Source organism: Callorhinchus milii, unplaced genomic scaffold (genome assembly GCF_018977255.1).
Source record: "Callorhinchus milii isolate IMCB2004 unplaced genomic scaffold, IMCB_Cmil_1.0 Scaffold9, whole genome shotgun sequence".
NCBI classification, from domain to species: domain Eukaryota; kingdom Metazoa; phylum Chordata; class Chondrichthyes; order Chimaeriformes; family Callorhinchidae; genus Callorhinchus; species Callorhinchus milii.
The window spans coordinates 12,155,018-12,181,697 of NW_024704750.1; the positions used below are offsets into that span (position 1 = coordinate 12,155,018).

Sequence of the window (26,680 nt, forward strand, 5' to 3'; positions counted from 1 at the left end):
TGTTGAATTCCCCCTTGAATTTGCTGACACACTTTACCTTCACTGCCTCCTTGGGTAGTCCATTACACATGCACACCACATTCCGTGTTGCCATGAAATCTGAACTGTCTGTTAACCTAATCTCTTCAAGTAGCATCCCTTTGTCCAAGAGTTATTGAGCGAGCGTGTTAAGCACATCATCCTTTGCATAATTAAAAAAGACTTTCAGCACAGTGAAACAAATTAATTTCAGCCTGGGCAGTGATGGAGATCTTGCAACTGGTAATAATCCAGCTGAAGGTTCAACACCTTTACCTAAAAATGAACAATAGTCAATCTTTGTTCCCTTAAGACATAATTTCGAGCAATTCGCCGAAATTGCTTTAAACAAATACAATCCAAAACACTTATTCAAATGATGTAAGATAAAACATTTTACGTTTGCTCTCATCTTTAGGGAACTTGATACTGTACAGAATGAATCCTAAACTGCTGCATCATATATCAGTGAAAATAATGGTTACTGATCTTATCAGAAATAAGAGTTGATCTGGATAGATTGGTCTGAAAATGACAAGGTCTACAGATGCAAGTCTAACAGCTTACCAAGCTTACAGCTGCCTCTGTTCGATTCCTTGGCAAGAGCCATGGCATGTTCCAGTACCTCAGCAGCTTCCCTCTGTGCGAGCTGACGTAGGCAGGCGATCACAGCACGTCTCAGCAGGAGATGTGAACTGCAGAGGTTTACCTAAAAGATAGAAATGCTTCACAGTGAGTAAATGGTAAACCTCTAGTACAAATACACAATAAGTTCTTCTCCCCTTCCTATTCAAACGCTTTCAGCAGATTTGGACATGCACAACATCTGTGATAATTAGCAGGTTATATTGAAGCAGGATCAATCCCATCCTGTACATAAGCTATAAGCCACATAAATATCCATTATATCTCACATGTGCTTCTCCTAATGCAGAACCTGACACAATCTATATAACTGGCTGGAATTTATCAGTACTCTGGCCTCCATTTATAAAGCTCCAGAATAATTTCCCATTTACCTAATGATTTACTGGAATGGACAGTATGAGGGGAGAGATAGAGTGTGACTGACAATCATTAAAAACGTGACATATTTGAATAAATGGGAGTGGTGTTTATTTGTAAGTGTGATGTGCATAAAATAGGCTCCATCCTTAAACACAAATGATTGATTCATTCAATACAAGACATGCGGCAGGCCTGAATAACTACATATTTACGTATTTTGGCCCTTGTATTGTTACAACAGTTAAAAAAAATGGGAAAGCCAATTAAAGAACATATTCACACCTATCACCTTAATAATAATCCTTGCATTTGATATCGCGCCTTATCATATCAGAATGCCTTAAAGCACTTCACAGTAATTTTGAGTGAAAGTTATTTTCATTGCTAAATGTCTTTTTTTCACCTACGGTTGTGCTATACTATTGTTCTTTGATTTGATTTTGTAATTTGATGTTAACACATAGCATAACAGTTAGTCATGTAAAAATATAAGACCAAATAATTAACCTCAAACATAAAAACACATGTTTTTCGAAACATATAAATCTTTACAAACTGAGTGCAGATGAAGTGTACTCACCTGCGAAGACAAAGAAATGTTGACAATCACTACCAAGCACAAAGGAGCAGGCAAATACATCAACAGAAAGGTAAACAGCAGTACTGTCCTCTGAAGTTACTGAAGCACTATTGTTTACCCGTCGCAAGTTAATTTGTGGCAAACAGCAGCACATCTTGCATTATAGAAGTGTACATTAATTAACCAATTGGTTACACGGCTCATAAAATTGTACACGAGTAACAAACAGTGGAAATCTGCAAACCACTATCAGAATGCACAAGTCTGTCATCACAGCCTTGAGGCTCTGCAGAGATCCTGCATGAATGAACAGCAAGCAAATCAAACACAAGCCAAACCATTTGCAGGGTTACTCCGTGCTGGTTACAGGGGGGTTTCTGTAGTCTGCAAGGGCAATCAATATTCAAGACAATGGTGCATTAGACAATTAAGTTATGTGTATCTTATAGCCAAGGGTCTTTTCGGTGGGGAGGATACACCACACAGCTTTTTCTTTGCATGCTCAGCCACGTTAATGTTAATTGATTAATATAAAGGCAGAGCAAAACCAAACAAAAAGAAAAATAATCAAACACATCAAACCAACAACTGTTTTGGTAGGTCGGGGGAGGAGAGGAGGGAAAATGGTGGAATGAGGGAGCGCACCTACCCAAACAGAATTATCCAACAAGATTTCCTGCACAGAAGCACAAATGACAGGCCAGTCACAGCAACACACTGGTGATATAACATTTGTTCAATAAATCGAAATTTATGGAACCATAAGTAACATCTCGATCAGTAACTCAATCTGACAAACAGAATCAGGGTTCCACACTCGTTTCAACAGTGGTACTCTGTACAGTGCTCACCACTAATAAAATTACCTTTACACAATGCAGTCACGTTAATAAAAGACACTATTTAAAACTACATTAAAGCAGCATATCTAAGCTGCCATAAGGCCTCAGTTATAAGAAAGGGTACAATTGCAACATATTATGGATGTCATGCTCTTAAAAAATGAAAGTTGAAGATATGAAAGTTCAAAGCTGATAAAAAAACGCTCCTCTATACTTACACACAGGCTGGGGACAAGGGTCGAAAGGTTCACATGACGTGGTGCAAACATGTGTAACTGCTGCAGGCAGGAGATAGCCTGTGCCTGCACAAGACAGTCAGGATTATCCTGCATTACTGCACATCCAACCAGAAAGGAAGTTCTTAACGAGGAGACAGGCAGGCTGTTGCCTAGGATTTAATAATAATAATAATAGTAATCCTTGCATTTGATATAGCGGCTCTCACGTCAGAACATCTCAAAGCACGTCACAGGATTTACTGTCAAGTATAGTGACTGTATTTTGTAGGCAAATGCAGCAGCCAATCTGAACATAACAATATCCCAACAACAGATATGAATTGAATGACCAAACTTATTTGGCCAGGACAGTGGGAGATACTCCCTTTTCTTTTCGAGTGGTGCCGTGGAATGTTTGACGTTCACCATAGCAGACAGTGGAAAGATTTTTGAGCATGGTTTTCAAACTTGTAATGAAGACCGGTTTAATTTTTTTAAAAAATTGAGTTTGATACCTTGCAATTCTGGCCCCAATGTTGTAATGAGTGCATTTAAGCAGCGACCCAAACTGTGATGAACTTCAGCATGGGCTGGAGGCACAGTCAACAGCAGTAACAAGACAAGAGAAAGGCTCGATTCCACGTGGACATTATACACTGGACCACTGGAATCTATTAACAGTGACAGGGAATGCAGTGCCCAAGTCTAGAAGAGAGGACAGTAAGAATACAGGTAACAATAACTCTGAAGGACACTTCTTTACAGTATAGAGTACAATTCAGCTGCATTGACTGTAGAAAATTATTTCATCAAATCCATGGTATGATTTAGAAGCCAGCAACCATCACACAGAAAATACAAATCTTGTAGCAGGCAAACGTGTAAGGGTTTGGGATTTGAAAAGATTAGATTAAGAAATGCATGTCAGGTATAGTGACTGTAGTTTGATAAATATGCAGCAAGTTCTTTCTGACATTACCATTTGGGGAATACTGCTTTGCCTGATGTTTCAGCATGATTACATTAAACAGTTTATCTGCACAGTTTCTCTTGTCAGGAGTATAATGATCTTCAGACGGTTGCTAGGAGATGAGCTTTTCCTCTTCTCTGTGAGGAAGCACCTGGTCTTCCCCCAGTAATGTGGCAGGACTGTAATTACTGACTGATTACTGATGGACTGTCAGATCAGATTCCAACACTTGTCACTCAAATCTGCATTTCTCAATATGAAGTCCTTGCCTCCATTGTTTTACAAAAAGGTTCAGCCCAATGCAAAAGGAAATACATTTCCAAATGGGAAGACAGAGCTTAAGCCCAGGGCTGTGAACTCAAAATCGTTGAGCAATCATGCAGCAATTGCTAAAAAATCTTTTGCTTACATAGTTATAATGGGGAATTCAACTCTGAAGATGCAACAAATATGGGTTTGTATTGACTTGTGCTATGGAAGACTGGCTCAATTGTCGTCTAATGGCCCTGACTATTGATGGGAGTATTCTATATGAATTCTGGCAGTGGAGTGAGATTTATTTTTACCTTGAACTTTTGAAATTGAAAATCATAGTGAAATGTTAGAAAAGGACCAAAAGATAAATCACATATCTTATACCTGTCTATCACGTTTATCAGTGTATTGTATATCTCAAAGTTACATTAACTGATGCCATCAAATGCCAAATATGTCAAGTGTTGAAGATCAATTTTCAAACAAAACATAACTCTTTTGTCTTTTAGAGAAAGGAATAGAAATGATTATGTAGTTAGAGGTCATTCAAGTCAAAATCCTTCAACTCTAATCCCTTGCTCTTTCCCTGTACCTTTTTATATTCTCTTTCTTCAAATGTTTATCCAACTCTTAAATGCTAAAATTGTTACATATTCATTTATTTTGTTTTGACAAAATAAACTCTCTTGTTTAGATATCAAGTTGTTGATTACCTGAACCTCTGGTGAGGTGCTGTCCTGAGATAGAGTGTACAGAATACTGACACAGGCACTCAGATGATGGCTTGAACTTATTCCTCCCAGGTACCTGTAGAGGGAACCCAGGGCCATTGAGTGGCCTGTGCGTGAAACCACATCCCTCGCAGACTTTAACCTGGAGCAATCAACAACCAAACAGTCAGAAATAAAATAAAATTTATCTTTATAATTGTCAAACTGTAGAAAAACTAATTTGGAGATGGTTTGTTGCTTAGATTTGGTACTTTGTCAAACGTACATAGTTCAGTGAGCGGTTAAAATAGCAGGCTCTTCATGCAGAATCAGTCAGCTGTTACAATACAATTGATGAAGAAACTGCTGTCTGTGACATGCAGCCAAAAGGCCCTGACTGCACATTCGCTTACAGTCTCAGGCAGAGGCAGAGCCAAACAATTCAATTCTCAATGACTGTCCAACAATAATAATAATAATAATAATAATAATAATAATAATAATCCTTGCATTTGATATAGCGCTTTTCACGTCGGGTGGACGTCCCAAAGCGCTTCACAGAATAGACTGTAAAGTGAATTGACTGTATATTTGTGGGCGAACGCGGCAGCCAATTGCGCACAGCAATGTCCCACAAACAGTCAGGGATTGAAAATGACCAATTTATTATTGTTTTGTTTTGGAGGGATTATCAACAATAACCTTGTAGTGGGTCTGCAACCAAGTCAGCAACAGACACTGAACAATTCATTTTCCTAACAGCTTAGAGATGCAGAATCAGTTGATCAGAAGAAAATCCCAGAATTTTTACTGCTCAGTGATAGAACGTTTCAACCAATGATGAAGATGTGAAGAAATGACATTTCCTCACTGTTGAGTTGCGATTTGAGTAAAAATTCAGGATATTATCAGACTAAATGCCAAAATAACTGATTTTGCACTTGTGGTGTTATTAGCAACATCAATATACCTGAAATTCCGAGTTGACAGGTTAAACACAGAAGGGAAGGGAACAAAATGTAAATTTTAAAACATGGATTTGTGATTACACTGGACTAATTCTTTTTCTTGAAAACCCTTCAGATATTTGTGTGAGAGTGGAGAGAAGGAAATAACAAAAACAGGGAGTAAAGGAAGTAAAGCAAGGAGATCTCCAAGGTGGAGATAAAGGTATGGGTGTGGAAAAGAATAGGGACTTAACCTGAGTCCTCCTTGCTCTGTGCGACAGTAGCTTTGTGACATTCACCTTCTCAGAGAATAGGGTTTCCCTATGAGTAGCAAAGTTAATACAATGTATACTGTAGTTCACTCACTTCTCAAAGCTAGCCTGTGCCAGCTTGGCAGTGAAGGTACCATCTGCTACAACCTGTGCCAGTCTGGCTAGTGTCTCTGCCGCAGCACATCTCAACAAAAGGTTGGTACTTTCCAAGGCACCCAGGACGAGAGTCAGAGCAGGTCTTCTTACCTCTTCTGGACCTAAACTGCATTTGTTACAAGCCAATCTCTGGGGGAAAAACACAAAATATTACACCACTCCTTCAGGTTTCTTGCAATGCTCCTCAGCAATTAAATTCCCCAGATCAATGTACAGATGTCAGAGGAATAAAATGAGTCCTTTATCTTAAAGCTGCCAAGCATCAAATGTGTCTAATGCTGAACTACGTGTACCTACACACATCTTCCCAATCAGTGTGCATCTATTTGTGGTATTGGGTGCATTAAATTATGAACTTAGGTTTGGAATTGCCATCCTTCCTCTACGATGGGTACAACTAAAATGTAGTGCAGCACAAAGCTGTATTAAAACACAAACACTCATTATGTGGTGAATTTGGGGCAATTTGGGGCTCATGTACCCATGAGCAGCTGCTGAGATTCACAAACCCATTCCAGCAGTACGGATTGTATTCGAGGAGTAAAAAGAACAAGGCACAAACCTAGTTTCTCCATTTCCTGCCATTTCATGCAATTAAATTAGCATCCTTTACAGCTGGTATTTTACTGGCTTATTTACCTTTAATCCACAACAGAAAGCAGCAAAAACATTTAGTTGCACAGTTTGCTGCCTGGATCCTTTAGCTTGCTTTATGGACTCTGTAAACTGATCCAGTATCTGTGCCCTTGAGAAAAAAACAGGAAGCAGTAACTTTTATTTAAACTGTATAACAGAATTTCAGTATTTTTTAAAATTTACATTGAACAGAAAGCATTTAACTCAAATTCAAACAATCCAAGTATTCGTGTCCAGTTGACAATGATGAATGCAATGTTCTTAAAGTGTTTTCCTGACTTTTCCGAAGAGAGATACGATTTTATAATTGAGAGTTTTGGGAACCACTGCATATAAAAATGTATGTTATGTTGAAAGCTACCAAGAAGAGACAAAAAACTACACACGCAACCAAATAAACTGAAGATGCCATCAATGACCTGCTTCACTTCTTTTGAAAAACTAAGGGATTTTAGAAGATAACATACTTCATTACAAATATCCATTGAAGATACCTGGGGAATAGATATATTAAAAGGTGTGGCAAAGGGCAGGACATCAAGAGTAAAAAAATCAGTCATGATTTAATAAACTAGTAGAACAAGTTTGGTGAGCTGAATTGGAATTGTGTTCAAAACCTCCAGGTCTGTCACGATGTAAGAGGAACTACCAAGGAAGGGGGAATCATTTAAGATCTTAAACAAGTTTTTTTTATTTTTAATTTGGCAATACTTATAATATATTGCTATTAAAATATATGAACATGAAAATGAGGAAGCAGCTGCAAAAAGATAAAATGCTAGAGATCCTTACCTGTGATTAACATCAATACAAGGGAATATCACTCCAAACAAGTCGACTGCTGCTCTGACCATAGACAATACTGGAGGAAGAGGAACTGGAATAAGTTCTCCGTCCACTAGTCTCTCGAAGATAGAAAAGGGATCATGTTCCAGGCTTCCTCCTCCCAAGATACCACCAAACTTTAACTGATAGGGGAAACAAAGCCAATTTTTATACAGAAATCCTTTTCAGATATAACCAAAACAGTGTAGCATTTTGTGACAGTTTCAAGTAATGTGGATATTCTATAAGTATTCAAATATAACTGGGTGGCTCAGTCCTTGATCCCATAGAAATAAGCGTTCAAAATATATTCATAGACTAACAATGGTGGAGATGAATTGGAAACTGACATGGGATCTCTAATTGGTTTTAGTACAGTATATACAGAGTGCCATTCTTCATGATCAATAAAGTATCCCACATAAAATTAATTCCTAGATATTTGCTACCATTAATATATTAATTTGTCCAGTGTCTTCCCATCTTCTCCAAACCATTACAATAAAGAAGCAAAGACCAAATCAAAGAGGACACCCACCTTCAGTTCTTGTGCAAGAATAAGCAAGTTACCAGGATAATTTTTCCAGGACTATTAACGCAAGTTTTCAAGAGGCAATATTTTAAAGTCAAGGAATCTGTGAACTATACCTGCTCCTCAATAAATCGATGGTCTGTTTCCTGTAACCAGGCTCCAAGCAGAAGAGAATCATCCTGGTGACAGAGGGATGGAAGCAAGAAGGCAGCAGCAAACATTTGATTGTCAGCGAGGGTCAATTCAGCAATCAGCTGCTTCAGAATAGATTTAAAACTCCCTGTAGGTTGAAAAAAACTTTTTCAAAATTCACCTTGCTTCTTTAGAGATCTTGTCATTTTTGCATGTGAATTACATCTTGACAATTATACTTTAAAACATTAATACAACCATTTAATTATTACATTAACTGCATCTTAATCATAAAAATAATAATTATTCCATTTGATATAGTGTCTCATGTCAGGAAGAGTCTCAAAGCACTTCACAGGATTTATTGTAAATTTATACCAGTATACATTAGATAACTGATTAAAAGTCCAAACCCACCTTCATACGTTTTGGGTGGCAGTAAAGACAGAACCTCGTAGAGTCGCTGCCTGAACACCATTGAAAAGTTCTTCAGAGGGGCTCCATAGGCTTTGTTAAGCGATGGCAATCTGGGAAAAAAAAAAGTGCCACAGCACGACAATTATAGGCTGCGAAAAGTTTTACGATATAACAATTCCATGCTCATTTTTGTATCTTATTTTAAAAGGCAAACCTCATGGGCAAGAACTGTGGCAACGAGATGCAGTGCAGCACCGGTATACTTCAGAAACCACTAGTTTCTGACATAGTGTAGCACCCTCATGTGGCTAAGAAGTGGTACTGCATGAACCACCCAACCAGATCTTTTGGGGATTCCAATAACATTTTAATTTTATAAATTGACTGAATTGTTTTTCTTTATTTCTATGAATCTATGGATGTATTTTGTTAAAATTTATACCTTTCCAATCCACCTGCAAAGAGGTGTTTTTCATACCGCGAGAAATTAGTAGGATGTTACATTTCTAATTTTATCGATACCAAGAAATACAGTTCTTGCCCAATACACTTTGTCAAAGATAAATAAGAGAAGTCATTGGTATAAGAACTCCTTGGCGAAACGTTAAATAAAAATTAATTCACTCTTTAATTCATCATTTGTTTTAAAAGTAATACACATTCAAAACACTTTGAAGTTCATTAGATTTTCATAAGTGAGGAGAGACGAATAACCACGCAGAAATGTCTTAGAAAGATTGCTTAAGTTGCCCAACTTACTGTGTTGATAATATCACAGCAGAGGTGAGCGGAGGAAGAAGCCTCTCAATAACATCATCTGTCAGCAGATCTCCACAGTGCAACACAAAGCTCTTCATTGCTGAAAGATGAAAATTAACGTAATCATTTTAGAAGATTAAAACTTGAAACATCTTTATAAAAAGTTAAAGGAGTTACTTCCAATCCGAGTTCCGGGAACTCTATACACACTACAGTGAACAATGCAAATAACTTGAGTGATTTAACACTTTGCACTGAATAAGTCACACAAATGGAAAATTTACTGAGCAAGAAACAGCCATTTTAGCCTCAACTGGGCCACATTTCCTTCACAACACTGGTTCTACTTACTGACATCTTTCATCTCAACCCCAGAAAGAAGAATTACCCTCTGAGCCCTCACAGTAATTTAGATCAGCTATTTCTGCATTGATTTTTTAAAAAAACAGAAAATATAAATCTTTAATAATATTAAAATGTTATAGAACATTTGTTGGCTCATTTTTTTCTGTCACTTTTATTTCCCCCACTCCCTCACCTAAAATGAATTAAGTATACTTTGATATGATGTAAACTACAACATTGGAGTCAGTTCTGAATGCCTTACCACACAGAGCTCCTGCTCGTCCTTCTAGTGTCACCTGCCACGTGAAACAATCGCCACGATTCCTCTCCGTTTCCAAGTCCTTGGGGCACTGCGGGAATACACTTTTCCAAAGCAACAGTATTCTAGGAAGATGGTGCTGAATGACTGCTGGACCTAGAGTTCCCGAAACAAGTAAGTGTTCATTTCAACTTACAAACACATGGAAAGCAGCTCAGTGAGTTCCAACAAATCAGAACAAAAAAAACATTTAGAACAAGTAAAGGTGAAACTGTTACTGCCAATTCTTGCAAAATTTCCACAATTCCAAAATGTCTGAATCCACATCCCATATAGGAATTAGGGTTAAATTAGCATCTGAAGTGTTTCTGAAACATTTATCTTACATGAAAGGCCATGTAAGTTCAAGTTATTGTTAAGATCTTCCCTCTCTTCCTCGGAGAGCATCCCATTGATACCAAGCCATTTCCCCAGTTACAAACATTATTTTTTGTTTAAAAGAAGATTTTGCTTACTGACGAGCAATCTTACCGAGAGTCATGAGGGCAGATATTAGAAGCCAACCAGCCTGTGTACGCTGTACTGACACACGACTACTCTGGGTTGCTGTGCGCAAGAGATCTTCTGCCTGGGTCATAATCATCTGGGATAGATAGATATAGAAAGGAGTCTTAAACTGATAGACAAATACACACCTAACATTCTCATCCAGGAATAAAGATATTAAAACAATGTAGAATAATAGTCGGATAATTGTGGTTTTAGAATTATTAAATATTTCGTTTTAAAAAGCACAAATGGGTCTGTTTTTAATCTTAAAGTGAATCAGCATCTGCATCCATAACTCCAATCCATAAATCCTAAATCCCAGATATTCAACAGGTTAACCTTAATCTCGAGCGTAACTCTGCTTGCAAGTGCTGAAGAAATCATCACCTTTCCCTTTCCGTGAGGAATTCCCAGTGGACAGTCCCGTACTGCTCCCAACAGGGCTGCAATGGCAAAACTGTAGCCAGTTACTGCTTCAGGGGAGGAGCGGAGAGCGCTCAGACGTTCAGTGCAACTATCCAGAAGAGGAGAGACCTGGGACGGCAAGGCTACAGCAACACAGTGTAGAGACCACGCTGCAGCCAGTCTGGCTGAAACACTGGGGTGAAAGAGCACCGAAATGATAATGTCCAGGGCACCTGGCAAGAGAAAGAATGAAATTACGTTGAATACATTGACAATAAGACACTGAGTTTCCATTTGTACATCGCATGTTCCTCTTAAACTCATCTTGAAAGCAAAATATTCAGCTTCCCTCTAGCTGCAAACTTATTTCAAATTAGTACTCCTAACCAAAAAAACTTACGAATTGTTTATTCAATTTCAATATTATTAATTTTCCCAAAAATGTGCTTGGCATCCTTCATAAAGCACCATAGTACACAGTGAAGAGAAGACACAGGGTTTACAGTAGGATTTGCAAGAACTGTGGGAATGTAGCAGCTATTCAGAATTCCAAACCATATGGGATTCTACATCAAGATGTGTTTCGAGACACGAAAATGCAGCTTGAGGGACTCGAATTTCAATATTTTCCTCCCCAAGATTCTGTCCTCCACTTGCTACCTCCTTTGGATACCATGGCAGAGATCAGAGTCTCACCACAAGGGAATAGTAGGTATGAGATGCTTCCTGTGCTTCCTGCATCATACAGTTGATGCATTCATTTTAATATTCCCCAATGTAAGAATGAATTTCCTAAACAACACTCGTGATCTGAAAACACTGGACAGCTCCAACATCAGCTGAGAAGGTTTTGAGCATCAGATTTGCTGCCACACAAGACTGTATCCCCCAAACTGTATTCAAGTATTGTCATATTACCTATGCTGGAATCTTGAAGTAAGGGAGCTGCAGTAGAACCAAGGCTTTGTATAAGACTGCCCAACTCTTGCAGAGCACAGACAAGCACGTGTTGGCTGGCAGACACGTCCATTGTGCCACCCTTTGTCTCCATGTTGCTGTCACTCATCGCAGCATCTAGCAATAAAGGATTTAAACTTCAAGTCAAATTATGGCACTAATAGCTATCTAGGAAATTAAATTGCATTCAAAACGTAAATACGACAATGCAGCAGTTTCTTTGGAAAGAGGGGATGAGTCAGTCAGCTCACAGATTTTATATGAACACATATCTAAAACCTGGCATTGATTCACATTTGTTACCGATAGCCCCACTGCCAGAATTTGACCCTTTAGCCTAAAATCATCACGTTGTGGACTTGGATCACAGCCTAGCATTGACAGTTGTCATAGGCCCTTGCTGATCAAGCAAAACAAACAGCGGGGATATTAATTCGAGGCAAAAAATTCTACACTACATATAATCGTAACCTGGATTTTTGAGATATTTAAGCAGATAGGAAAGGTACATCATTTTATCACGAAACTGTTTGATGTGACAATTAGAGCTTTTTTTCTGGACAATTTGCTTCTCCTTCTTGCTTGTCACCGACTCTTGCCTGGGTGAAGGTCCATTGTGAGTGTCGGGAGGATATTCAAACATGGTGAGTGGGATGTGGGGGGGGGAAAAGCAGCCAAGTCCACATGCAAACTTTGAAGGGGGGAGGTAAGAGACTGTAGCAGTATCATTGGCTGAGATTTCCTCTCCCTAGCCCAGAACATAATGCAAAATGTAGCGCCTCAACTGCTGCGTCAGTTAAGGTCAACTAAAGCAGACCGCAAACTGAATTTATAACAAGGACTAAGTGACTGATTAGTACACTTTTGCTCATTAGAACAACTCAATGGGAGTTTTATCAAATGAAATCTGTTTTGTCACATAAATCTCACCACATTGGGAGATAGTTAATGGGTACATATTCTTATATATTCAATAGAAGAGAGGTACTGTATTAGAGACAGTCAGAATACAAAGCTGGAATTGTAATTCCTAAGTGGTCATTGTCCTCAGCACAATCATAATTAGAATTATACACACATAAGCATACATACTGATCTTTAACATAGGATATGTGCTGTTCTACATGATATTGACTCCAAAATTGTTCTGAGTCACATACCTACAGCTTTCTTCTGTTTCCCCACTGCCTGACAGATCTCTTTCGCTGCTGCAATCTGAGCCTTTTCCCCTAGCAGGCTTCCCACTGTGGCTCGGAGGATGAAAGAAATACAACGGCGACAGCAAACAGCATCAATTTGAGTCTGGGTGGCTTTGGGATGAGATACTACCTCCAAAATATGTGCAAGTAAGGTGGAAAAATTCAGCTCCAGCCAATGTCCACCCAGTGTAGAAACAAAAGCAACATAGGCCTGCAGCAGAGATAAACCATAAGGAAACTTAATTCATAACCCATAGGAAATCTCCAGCTATTTTACCATAGGATGTTACTTTTCTAAAAACAGATTAAACGATTTTCCAGCAACTTATGATTATGATGTGTGGCCTTAAGAGACTAATGGATGCACTTACACCAGACTACACACAGGAGAAATACTGAGTCAATTCAATGAATCAACTGTTTTGAGAGCTCCATAAGATTGAAAGCTTATAACCCTAAACTACCCTGAGTCCTAATTCTTCTCTGCTTGTGCTGAGCCAATCTGATTTTGCGGCTGAATGCAGCAATTCAGCCACTTACCATCTAACACAGAGGAAAATCAGACTTGTCCTGCTCCCATGGAACAGCACGTCAACATTCGATTTATAAGGGAAGACCTGATAAGGCACTATAACAAGTTATTATTACTTATAGTTAACAATACTTTGATACACGCACTCTTCTAAACAAATGTACTGAAACCACTTTTTAGGGAAAAAAGTTCTCTAATCTGTTAATTTCTCTGGAGTTTCTGTTTGTCATTACTACAGCTCAGCACAGGAATTGTGCACTTTGCACCGTCCTACCCATTAGGCTTTGACTTTCAGGGTTGGGCTTTTGGGCCTAACACCTCCACAGTCTCATTTGATTCCTTGAAGCAAAGGTATTAAGTTAGATGAATGTAAATTAGTCACATGATAATGATTATGCAGAGAAATCAAGCAGTAAATCTATCAATCAAACAGCAGTCACAGAAACTATCCAACTACAACTGTGCTGGAGATAATATACTGCAAGTAGCTTTAGTTATGAAAATGTTTCACATTGAAATGTAGTTAAAATATCACTGAAATTAGAGATTTCTGAGTTAAAATATCACTAAAAATAATGTTCAAAAGATAAGCAGATGTTATTGCTAACCTGAGTGACTCCTACTCTCACATCTCTGCTCACTGAGCTGCCTCCTTTCAGCATCTCTCCACTGACACGGAGGAAACCACTGCCTCCTCGCAAGAAGCCAGAAGCAAGCAGGTCCATCGCTTCCTCCAGGGAGGTTTTACGAACAACGTGCCTCGATCCTGAGGGAAATGAAAATGAACAATTCGATTGAGTCAGTCGTAGTTTGCACAAAAGCATGCCTAACACACATCTGTAGTACACTATTGAAGCCTGGTTTTAATTTAATACATGGCTGCCTATGTCGCCTCCAATTCAGAGAGATGCATTTTCTCTGCCTTCTACAAAATGAATGCTGCAAGACGACAGAACTGGAATGAAACAATCAGTGAGAAACAAAGAAGATTTCAATTTCACAGGATACTTAACATAAACATGCAGCTATCGATAAATTATCACCCAACTATTCATTTTGTGTTGAAACCTTACTTCAGACGCTGACTTCAGCTGTTTTGATGGGTTAAATTCCTTAAGGAATGTGTTCAGGTTGAGCTCTTACCTGTTCCTTGCTTGGGCACCACAGCTGTAGCTAGAATAACTCCCAGCAGTTTTGAAACTGCTACACGTACATCATAATTAGAGCCTTCAAAAGCTTTAAAGCATAGTGTAGAGACATTCTCTAGTTCTGTTGTCCACATAAACACAGCTTCATTTTGAAGTTCCAAAAGGCACTGAAAAGCATAAATATTAATAAACACAAAATGGCCTGAGGCAACTGTGTACTAATCCCACTGACAGACTACTCCAATAAACCATTAAATGTCATATTTAAATGTATCTCGCACAATCTCTTTAACATATCACAACAACTACTTGTTTTTATATAATCGCTTTCACATAAAAGAACATATCAAAGTGCTTGATATAGTGGTACAGTGGTATAAGATATATAGCAGTAAATTATCCATTAGAAATTTGTCTTTTGCCCTTGTGCAGGTTGAAGCATAAAGGTAGAAATAATATAAAAGCAGAAATTAAGAAGAGTATCGCAGCACATCTATAAAAGCTGGAGAAATAGATACCTTTGCTGCAGCACAGCGAACAGCCATTGATCGATCGATCAGGCACGAGCGGGCAGCCTTGTAGATATCTCTGTGACATGGTGCAGCTGCAACTCCCAGACCACAAACTACCTGCTGCAAACTCAGCATAATCTCATAGCGCCCCTGGGACTAATGACAAATCATACCAGAGATGCAGGTTAAACGTTTAATTTATATCAGCCTTTACACTCTTATAGCGTTGTGGCAATTTTCAACAGCTACAACAAGCTTGCCAACTTGTATTCAGGCTTAGTATATACTCCAGCAACATTGAGAGCAACAATCAATTTTCGAAGCTTGTGAGTACCAGTGTAAAAAAGTGTTGTGCACATTTCGAAACAATTTATGTTATTTTTACTGGCTCAAGCTGTTTTAGAGATTCTCCTGTGTGTGTCAGAGATTCTAGCTAAAGACTATTTCTTACCTCAGCACTTTTCATAGCTTTCAGCAAGTTCCCCACCGTATCTGTAAACGTATTCCCCAACATTCTGCCCAGTTGCTCATACAAGGCTCCCAAACACGCAACTGCAGCCCTGTAGAGCAAGAGCAACGCATTAAAATAACAGAACAAATTTAAACTATATGTTCGATCAAAACTAAACCAATTGGCACTTATCTTCCATTCAATTGATGTTGTAAGCAGCAATCTTTATCTCTGCCCATCATTCCTATTATCGAAAGGTCAATATGGAGCACCTGGTTAGCATAGTGGGTTAGAATTTCACCTCTAGGATTTGGGATCATCACCAATCCAGACTAAAGGAATTAAAATTCTGTTTGCTGCAAAGAAAATGCTGTTACCACGCTTGAGAGGATGGAGCTTCTCAGTTTGGAGCTGTGACGTTGTTGGTATAGAACAGTGGGAACACAACTCCTCATGTAACCAAACTTCACTCCACCTAGAAATGCTTCATGATGGCACTTTGCACCATTTCCCACTGCTAACATCCCTCACCTTCACATGCATGACATTTGTGGAGAGACAAAGTCTGCTCCATTTGCATTATATTAGCATAATATATTCTGAATATAGAACGATTAATGAAGGTTGATTGAGAAATGGCAGTAAGTGTACTGACACTTCTCCAAATTGCATTTAGGATTATTTCACAATCAAGTTCCTCTTTGTGTAAAGCAATGAAGATTCATTTTAGCTTCATTTGTGCTCATTGTGCGATTTATCCACTCCAACCTTCACTGATGCCACTGTGTAATCTTTGCTAATGAAAGCGCAATTTTCATCAATATGAATTTTAATTTTATTAGGATTAATTTATTTGATATATTTGTACTAATTAGTGTTAGTTTAAATGCAACATTCTTGGCATTTGTACAGGAATCTCAAATACTCCCACTCACAGTTTAGTGGGTAGATGACTTGGTGAATCATCCTTGCTCTTGATGATTTCATTGCACTTGTCGACTGTTTGATACACAGTGAATGTATCTCCAACACAGTAGAGCAGGGCCAGGTTCTTAGCGATCAGTCTACGGATGGGTGGCCCCGGTGAGCTGTCTAACAAGGCTGTCAGTTGTTCTACCAGCTTCCTTTGCTTCTCTTTAATATCAGCCTGTCAAGACACATTAAGCATTTGCACAATAAACCAACAGCTCTTCATATCGACTGGAAGATTGCCTTTTAAAAAATGACTTTCTCCAAACACCCCATTTTCCTTGGTCACTTCCTCACTCCTCCCGGGCTCCGCCACTGTCAAAAGCTCTGGCCCGCCATCCTGCGTGAGGGGCGCTATATAAATGCAAGTTGTTCTTGTTGTTCTATATTTGTCGCCTTTTCTATTCACTGTGTACCCCCAAGACATAATATATGGCTGCAATACAATATAAGGTTATTTACTGACAGGTCTACAATGGCTACAATTCTTTGGATGATTACAAATTCAGTTGCAATTTGTTGACAGTATATTTAAAAAAGAGACCTGCAAGCATCATAGCGTGTCTTTCCACTCCACATTCTTTCCCAACCAAGACGAGCTGAATCTTTCAACCCAGGACCTTCTGACAAACTATGACAATGATGCCAACAAATATCAATCACGCTTAACTGAACATAGCACTTCAAGAGCAGCACAATGAAAATTCAGTGTTTTAGAGGACACTGGTTTTATATTCACAACAAATACAACTGTACATTCTCACAGCTCTTCCTTTATCTAAATTTAAGGGATTAACTACCTTTTGATAATAGTGGAACTGTCAGTATAGTTGTTTATGCACAACATGTTATCAAACACTTTACCCAGATCTATGCAACAAACCAGAGTGTTATACAGCATTGCAGGTATAAATGGAATGCATTGTGCAATCGTTGATAAGAGTTTCATCTTAGATAAGTTAATGCTCATTTTATGCTGCTGAAAGATGAACAGAAGAAATTTACCTTGTGGGCTCCTCTGTACGGAGGGCAACTCACTATTTAGGCCATGTTTTCACAGCCTGCTTATTTTTCTACATTCAAACTGATGGTATCCCAAATCTCACAATAAATAAGGACAAAATAGGCCGATCTATTATCTACCCATAATAGCGAGTTTCCACTCTATTGCCAGAAGCAAAGTCATATCAAAAGCAGGCAGCCCAATTTATACTTACAGCAGTAGCGCACTATTATTAATACAACATCTGAATACTACTGTAGTATACTTGAGGGGGCTCATGCCATTGGAGGAATGAATTGCTGTGAAATGTGCTGTGAAATATATCAATTGGGCTGAGAGTACTTTGAGGAGGTAGTTTCAGCAGCAATTTGATTCATCAATATAAGCGCAATGGTCCCTTGAAAGCTCTTGGAATTTAGGACCATTTTTTCATGGCTGTTAGTAGAATATGGCTGTGTGCAGGTTAGATGCCATATTTGCCTGCAGACTACACAGAAACTACACTTTACAGTATATCCTGTGAAATGCTTTGTGATGCCCGCCATATATGAAAGCCATCAAATCAAACACAAAGATTATTATAATATTAAATGTTAAAGATTCATCTGTGTGATCGGGCCTTTAAAAATATTTTAAAAATTGCATGTATCGATATCTGAAATTACTGTTAGTTCTAAAAATAGCCCGATTAATGCGTACAGGAGAAGGAAGTATAAAATCAGTCTTCCGGCTCCACATCAATTTACTGCTGGATGCAAAATTCCTTCATTCCCACAGTATGAATTAACATTAGATGCTGCTCAATTCCCCACATCGTGATTTCATGACCACAATTTTATCTAAATGGGAGTGAAAGTAACTTGGGACTGAAGAGGAGGAAAATAAATAAATGCTAGTCACACATTGCTTTTACTGGAACAATTTTAGCACCATTCAGGTCCAATGACATTACACAAATACTTCTTGTCTGCCTCTAAATTTTGAGAAAACTGTATGTAAATGTTTGCATCATATTTACCTTATTTGCAGCCACTAAGAGTTTCTGCAAAAATCTAAGCCATTCAAAAACAAACTCTGGTTTCTTGCAGTCACTGAGTTGACTGTAAAGTTCTTCATTTAACAAAAAGCCATGAGCTTGCTCCATGTTTCAACTGCAGCCTTGTTCCAAAACTCGTGGAAACTTCACAAACCACAGCAAAGGGAAACAGAAAATGTCTACATCTCTTCAGCTCCTAAAAAAACAAACAGGAAAATGATTTACTGACAGCTCAAAATAGGAACTAAGAACTATGACTGGATCAATATTAAAATACTTTACCGCGGAAAGAAATCGGATGAAATTCTTTATTTCGAGAGATTCTCCTAACGCTATTTAAAACATACAAATTGAAGAAAATGCCAACCTGAAATCATTTAAAATACAGAACACATCTCATACCTCACTCCCAGTAAAATCTAATTGTATCATTTCACCTTCATTATTAAAATCAAGTCTCACAACTTGCTGCTGTCTGGAATGTACACAAGAACTCACTGTATTTTGAGATTTATTTTCCAATTGAACTCAATATTCAGGAATCCCATCTTAAATAACTGAGCCAAAAACCATATGCTTATTAATCAGGAGGTGTGAATTATTAAAAAAGGTTAAGAACTCAAAGTCAAAGAATTTAATACTCCAAAAGGTTTGAAATGGCAAATTAACTGTAACATTTAAGAGGGAGCTTGATGAGTATTTGTTTTGCTGTGGTATCAAGTGATATGGTGAAAGAGCAAGGAAATGGTATTAAGTTACAGATCAGCCATGATGCAATAAAACAGTGAAGCAGACATGACAGGCTGAATGGCCGACTCTTGTTCCTATGTGCTTTCGAGTTTATGTCATCGGAAAACATTGGATAATAAAGCAAAAACACCAGGACTGCAGCAATGAGGATACTCTACTTAAGGCACAACAGAAGCTTCAACACAGAAACAGCATTAAAGGAATTCAGTGAAGGATTTTTATCTGCGCAATGCATCAAGGTATTTCATTACTTGCCTCGCAAGCGAGAGACCTGGGTTTGATTCCCGGTAGGGCAAAACCTTGGGCAAGTTTCTTTACTCCGCACGCCTGATAATAATCCCTCAAGAAAAAAAAATAAAAAATTGGTCGCTTCAATCCAAGACTGTTTGTGGGACACTGCTTTGCGCAATTGGCTGCCGCGTTTCGTCACAAATATACAGTCAATTCACTTTACAGTATATTGTGTGAAGCACTTTGAGACGTCGAGAAGACATGAAAAGCGCTATATCAAATTCAAGGATTATTATTTATTATCATTAAAAATCACTAAAGTTGCGCTGTATTTCACATATTTCATTCATCTTTTCAGCAAATATACGCCTTACTGTATTGTTAGCAACATCCAGCTTATTGAAGGAGCTAATTGGCTGCCGCGTTTCGCCCACAAAATGTATGATCACTAAAGTTACAGTATATTCTGTGAAGTGCTTTGAGATGTCTCGAAGACGTGATAAGGCCAATGCAAATAAAGACCAATATCAAATGCAAGGATTATTATTATATCAGCAAACCGATTTCAAAAGGCTGCCTGTCACTAGTTCTCTCCAGGTCAGACTTTTTCTTCTTCATCTTCCTATCCCATTAAAAAAAATCATTAAAAACAATTCCCGAATACTTTTAATATCTCGGGAATAATAAGAATTTTATGCACAGTCACCATCTTCTTCAATTAATCATGTAAGCCTTAAGGTAATGTTAAAATTCCCTTAAACAACTTCATTCTAAATGAGTCACAAATTGAACATTACAATGTTTCCTTTCTGCAAAAGACCACTAATGTCAATGGGTATTAAAAATATAATAAGTATGTCAATTAGTAAATGTCTAAAGGGAGGAAGCAGAAGCTTATTGTAAAGGGAACAAAGTCAAATGGGGATGCTCCAAGTATAAATACCCCCAGATTATCCTTAGTGCAAGATACTTACATTTTCAGGTATAGCAGTGTCTCGTGCTACAGGGAATTGTGAATTGCCTATATAGAATGTATACAATAAAATAAGAAATCAAGCACAGAAACACTTAATGATTCCCTTGCAAGCAGCAGTGCCAGAAAAACATGGAAGAATTATTGCAAGACCTCCTTCCTTCTCAATTTCAATGGCTGAAAGAGAATGCAATCTTTTAATAAGATTTCAGGCTCTGAGCATGGCCATTTTTCATGCGACATGTGCAGGCAGTGCACATCAGCAGACCATTAGATGGGGAGAAAAGGGGGGAGGATAAAATCACACCAAAATGACAGTTGCCTTTTAATAAAATTATCATGATAGCAAAATATAGATTTGACAGATTTGAGTACATTAGAAAACAATCTTCAGGAATCAACCTCCACATTACTAACTCAACATAATCATACACAGAGACTGAAGGCACTTTTAATTTCAAACTCACTGCTCCAGAATTCCACTTATTTTAAGATTGCATCCCTGTTATAGTCATTTCTCAGTTCCATGTGCGATTTCCCGAGAGATATTCAGATCTAGAAGATGTACTAACCAGGCATCCATTTTTCTTGTTAATAAAGAAGATTCAAAGAAAATTATCGTTTTGATAGAAAAACGGGTGCAGGAAATATTGAGTGGAAAAAGATTAAAAAAAAGAATTTTTTTTAATGCATTGCTAAGCAGACTTGTTGCTGTTTTTGAAGGCTGATATTGCATGTTGATTGGTTTGATGTCTGCAGTAATACGGGGCTGCTCTGAACCCACAAAACCTATCTGTATGCCAATCAAACTCCACAAAAAAATCATAAAATGGGCAAGGAATAAAAAGCAAGTCAACATTTTTGCAGATGTGTCCTAAATGATTCCTCAAATTCAGAATCTGTAATTTATTAAAACCAATAGCTAAATAAATAAACTAATAGTAATGTTTCCCTAATCCTAGGACATATACCAACTGCATTAAAGATCACCTCATCCAACATTAGTTCCATCCTTAGCAGTCTCTATGGAAATCTTTCTCTTCATTCAGTGTCATTTGTGATGGTTCCATTTTTGTCAACCGCACTGCCTAATGATTTAAACAAGATTAACACTTATCTCAGACTACAAATAAACTCACTAATCTATTTAGAAAGCTGCAGTCTCAACTACCCGAGTGCTTAGAAAAATATCCAAATGATAAACAAAATTGGACAATTTTCAACAAATATATGCAGCCCCTAAGTAAAAACTTCTAGATTTCAAGGTACATTCTCTGGATTATTCTTGTGACATGATGCTATATTCACAGCAGTGTAAGTAACAATGGTGTGGACAGAAAGATGTATCCTTCACTGGATAATGGTGCCTTGAAAAACCAATGACAATAAGTGCTAAATACAATATAGAAATAAATGAGAAAGTATTTTAAACTAAAATCAGTTGCAGCATCATTTGTTATACACCGTCAAGCCTGCTCTTCATTAAAATAAATCCAGGGGAACATTTACTCTAATTATGTAACAATTCAAATGCCAGTTTCTGAAGGCAATAATATTCTTTATAAATGCTCATCACACTGCAAATAATCAGCTATTCCTTGAGGCATGGAATTTCTTCCTCAATGTAGCAGTCAAGCACTCTTAAAATTTTCAAGTCAAAACATTCAGTTCTGTGCTCAAAGCTTCCTGTGCTAAACTAGTGATATCTGCTGGCAGGGACCAATGTTTATAACATAAATCTGTACAATTATAAGAAATAGGATAGGAGAGAGAAGTGAGTGTCTTTCCCACTCACTCAGTTTCAACAACAACAAAATTACATTTGTAAAGTTTCAGTCATAATGTCAGGCTTCAGATGAATGAATACGAGCGACATGGTCCACAAAACAGCTGCACTGTCTGTGATTTAGAAGGAACGGCTCTACTGGAGGTTTGAAAAGTAAATGTCTGGAGGTCACCGGACAACCCCAAAATACATACATATTACACCCACTGGTCTAAAATGGCACAGAACTGTTCCCCCAAAGCAGTTCATTCCATTGTCTTCATACATTGAATCTGAACTCTGGTTCTCTGCTGTAGTATGAAGGGAAGGTGGAAAGAACAGGTAAAACTAACTTAACTAACTGTATACTCCAATGCTACAATGGAGCATCAAAATACATTCCAAAGCTATTTAATTTATTTATTCATCCCTTACTTGATTGAATTCAGAAATTAATTTGATTTCCTTCTCCCAGTAGTCAGAAGATCATCAGTCAAAAGCTGGTTATCTGGCCGACATTCCCCTGAGCATTACGAGACTGATCTGCTCTGAAAGATGCCAGGGTGTGTGTGTTTGTGTGAGTAACTGTCAAGGGTTTTCATCCTTCTCCAGATGATAGGAAGAGACTGGCGCCACTTCCACTTTGGACTAAGGTTTGAGATTCATTTCTTCAACATTCAGAATATAAATTCCAACCAAAATTGTTTTGTTGTTAGATCAAAATGGCAGCATCATACACAAATCATACATATATCAAATGCAAGGATAATAAAAAAAAATTGTGGACCAGCAACCTGTGAAACAAATATAATTCTAGTGGCTAATCCTGGGTTCCAACAAATTACAAATTTAGGAGCCCAAATTTAAAACAAATATTGTTAATCAAATATCCTAGTGATACAGTGGCTAAAAAGTGGCCATATTGAAGCCACAAAATCATGTGTTTCTGCAATGAACTCAGTCACTGAGCTATGCTGTCCCTCCTTTGTTTATGTTCATTAAGAAAGCAAGAGCTGCAAAAAATACCTGGTCAAAAGTAAATACAGTCTGTAGAAAATGAAGCACGGTGCAACTCTAAATTTAGAGAGCATGGGAAATTTCTGAAAGCTTTTAACATTAAAAAGCAACAACCCTTTTGGTTCACTTCAGTCACAGGAGCTGAAGAAATGTGCTTGACCTATTCTTATGGACTAGGAAACATAACCACTTGGAGAAGGGAACATGCAGAGGTCAGATTTATAAAATACTATGCTGGGGACATACACATGTATTCTTCATAAGTCAAATTACAATCTGAATTCAAACTCGCCAAAAATAGGAGCATAACTATATCAGTGGCAGTGGCACACCTTTGACACAAAGCAGTAATTGTGCTATGAAGCTCGTGGGTGTGAGGGTGTCAGCATACCAGATATCCATTTCAAGCACACATGAACAGGTCCTATTTCACTAAAATAAATATTTTACAAGAACCTGTCCAAAAATCAAATGCATTCTTTCCAAACTGTTCTCCTCCTGATCATATATTCACATACGTATCTGCAAACCATATCCTGTTGTTGTAATAAGAAACTAGATGAGGAGGCATCAACTCTTGTTAGTGAATCTTTCAAGCTGCACTTTCCCCAAATGCTACTTGGCGAAAAGGTTCAACACGAGATCAAATGACTACATGGAAGAAACAAGAAGAAACCTTTCTGCACAGATCTGGGAATCTGATTGTTTGTGCTTACAGGCCACATCTTCTCTATGCCCAAATACGACGGTTCAAAAATAAAGCAGTTTACCATTATTCTTATCATTGCCACAGCTTGTATCTAAACACAAGGAGTTGCAATAATGTAGTGGTTCATTTCCTCCTCCACCCAAAAAATAAATCGACGGAATATCTGTCCACATTGGGGAGCTGTGAGGGAATCCCAAATTACATTAGGATTAGTGAACTCTCCAGCATTGTTGCTGCAGGATTTCCTTTTGAATTTTTTTCCTCTCTGGGAAAACCACCTGTTGCAGCACATTAAGAAACCTTATTTCACACAGGAAATTGCCCTTTAGAGCAGTGAAGTGCTAGTTTCACAAGATGAATAAAACACTGCAATCAGAATGGCACCTTTCCATTCTTAGAAAGCTGCCACTGGAGCCGAGGCTTTTTTTTGGTTCGACTCATGAGAAATTTATTCAACTCCTTCACCCCTTAGTGCGCTGATAAAGTGTAATTCAATTCATTGTCGATTAAAAGATTACTCTGTGTGTCTTGTGCACCAGATTTGGAAGTGCAGACAGGTCCTCGGCTTTCCAAGTCATAATAATAATAATCCTTGCATTTGATATAGCGCTTTTCACGTCGGGAGGACGTCCCAAAGCGCTTCACAGAACACACTGTAAAGTGAATTGACTGTATATTTGTGGGCGAACGCGGCAGCCAATTGCGCACAGCAATGTCCCACAGTCGTGGATTGAAAATTTATTATTGTTTGGGGTTTTTGGAGGGATTATTATGGTAAGGTGGTTCTGATCCCACTATGTTACGAGAGTGAAACCAAAAGGCTTCCTCGCTACACTTGATCTGCGAATCATTTAATCCAGTTAACACACTTTTGCATTGAAAAACCAAGACGGCTCCGAATCTGAATCAAGGCATCTTCTCCAGATTCCCACGTCCACGGCATCCGACGGATTACCATTTACCACAGTTCAAAAAGTTACTGAATATCAGAGGTAACAACAATCATCATCGTCACCATCACTGACAACGTCTCAAAGCCCTTCAAGGCTCCCCCACCCGTGTATTTTGCAAACGGATTTCCAGTACGTCAATATCATATGGAATATCGCGACCCCCCCCCCCCCACACACACACACCCACACACACACACACCCCCACCCCACACACCCCTCCCCCACACACCCACCCCCACACACCCACCCCCACACACCCACCCCACACACAACCCCCCTACACACACACACCCCCCACCCCACACACACACCCCCACCCCCACACACACACACCCACACACACACACACCCCCCACACACCCCACCCCCCCCCACCACCCCCCCCACACCCACACACACCCCCCCCACACACACACACACCCCCCACCCACACCCCCCACTGGACACTAACCTGTGAGCAAGTAAGTGCGTTTGATCAGTTAAACCCAACCCCGTTACAATCTGTAAAACCTTCTCGGAAGACGAATGAGGTGCCATTGCCGACCTTTCATACGTTGCGACGACGCGAAAACTGCCAACCAGGAGAGAGGCTAAACCCTGAGCAGCGGTCGGGGGTCGAAGGATCGGGACCCGAGAGCGCTAAACCCACCCGAGATCTCCCTCTCCCTCTCCCACGAGCTGATCGACCTCTGACGGTGTCGATTTCATTTTCCGCGTTTCTTTTTCTTACGGGTGAACGATGGAGGGAGGGGGGGGGGGTCTCGGTGGTTTGTATCGGCGGACGGGGATCCCACCGGAAATCTCTCTAATCGCGCAGCGCAATCTAATGTGTGTGAGTGTGGGGGTGTGGGGTGAGTGTGGGGGGGGGGAGTGTGGGGGGGAGTGTGAGTGTGGGGGGTGTGGGGGAGTGGGGGGGGGGGGGAGTGTGAGTGTGGGGGGGGAGTGTGTGGGGGGAGTGTGAGTGTGGGGGGGGAGTGTGTGGGGGGGGGGGAGTGTGGGGGGGGGGGGGGTGAGTGTGGGGGGTGGGGAGTACCCCTCACCAGCCCTGACCACCTCCCCAGCAGCCGCTGCCAATGCTCTCTCTCACACACACACACACACACAGAGAGAGCAGAGCGATCAACGGGGCCGATTGAACGTCTGGGGAAGTGCACGGCCTCTCCCCCCCCACTCCACCCCCCCCCCCCCCCCGGGATTACATTCCTCCAGTTACCGGGGATTAATTGATTATAAAGACCCCCCACTCTCACACACACACACACACTCACTCACTCTCACACACACACTACTTTTCTCTTCCCCTTTGGGCCACAATCCTGTTTAAAACCCCTGAGTTTTGTTGGCTGGGAAAGGCTGTTCTTCCGCCGGCGTGAGGGACGGGACAGGGCGAGGCCCCGACCCCGGCCCCGGCCTCAGGGTGGCTCCGTGTCCGAGTACCGAGGGGGCGACACCCCTCCCACACACACCACACACACACACACAGAGGTCTCGGCCATGGTCTCACTCCGACTCCCGCAGCCACCGCTTCCTTACCTGCAGAGAAGCGCAGTCTCTCTCTCTCCCCCGACCCGCCCCGGGTGTTGAAGCAAAGAGCAGCCGCCGACACGCACAGCCTCCCAGCAGCTGCCCCCCTCCCCTCC

The 26,680-nt window shown here is 39.5% G+C and overlaps 1 protein-coding gene across 1 annotated transcript in view; it reads right to left on the reverse strand.

The window, feature by feature from the left end:
* The window catches only part of heatr5a (HEAT repeat containing 5a), a 42,798-nt gene extending 16,118 nt beyond the window's left edge, over nucleotides 1-26,680 (reverse strand). Inside the window, exons 1-23 of the mRNA XM_042338003.1 lie at nucleotides 26,574-26,680; nucleotides 18,625-18,838; nucleotides 16,570-16,781; nucleotides 15,635-15,743; nucleotides 15,190-15,339; nucleotides 14,667-14,838; nucleotides 14,132-14,289; nucleotides 12,953-13,202; nucleotides 11,754-11,909; nucleotides 10,818-11,068; nucleotides 10,413-10,524; nucleotides 9,885-10,037; nucleotides 9,278-9,377; nucleotides 8,519-8,628; nucleotides 8,086-8,249; nucleotides 7,405-7,580; nucleotides 6,616-6,721; nucleotides 5,915-6,105; nucleotides 4,605-4,764; nucleotides 3,182-3,371; nucleotides 2,667-2,836; nucleotides 2,256-2,282; nucleotides 586-727 (exon numbers count right to left, since the gene is read on the reverse strand). Of these exons, the coding sequence (XP_042193937.1) occupies nucleotides 586-727; nucleotides 2,256-2,282; nucleotides 2,667-2,836; nucleotides 3,182-3,371; nucleotides 4,605-4,764; nucleotides 5,915-6,105; nucleotides 6,616-6,721; nucleotides 7,405-7,580; nucleotides 8,086-8,249; nucleotides 8,519-8,628; nucleotides 9,278-9,377; nucleotides 9,885-10,037; nucleotides 10,413-10,524; nucleotides 10,818-11,068; nucleotides 11,754-11,909; nucleotides 12,953-13,202; nucleotides 14,132-14,289; nucleotides 14,667-14,838; nucleotides 15,190-15,339; nucleotides 15,635-15,743; nucleotides 16,570-16,781; nucleotides 18,625-18,750 (3,385 nt within the window). The 5' untranslated portion in view covers nucleotides 18,751-18,838; nucleotides 26,574-26,680. The remainder of the gene's footprint in view (nucleotides 1-585; nucleotides 728-2,255; nucleotides 2,283-2,666; nucleotides 2,837-3,181; nucleotides 3,372-4,604; nucleotides 4,765-5,914; nucleotides 6,106-6,615; nucleotides 6,722-7,404; nucleotides 7,581-8,085; nucleotides 8,250-8,518; nucleotides 8,629-9,277; nucleotides 9,378-9,884; nucleotides 10,038-10,412; nucleotides 10,525-10,817; nucleotides 11,069-11,753; nucleotides 11,910-12,952; nucleotides 13,203-14,131; nucleotides 14,290-14,666; nucleotides 14,839-15,189; nucleotides 15,340-15,634; nucleotides 15,744-16,569; nucleotides 16,782-18,624; nucleotides 18,839-26,573) is intronic.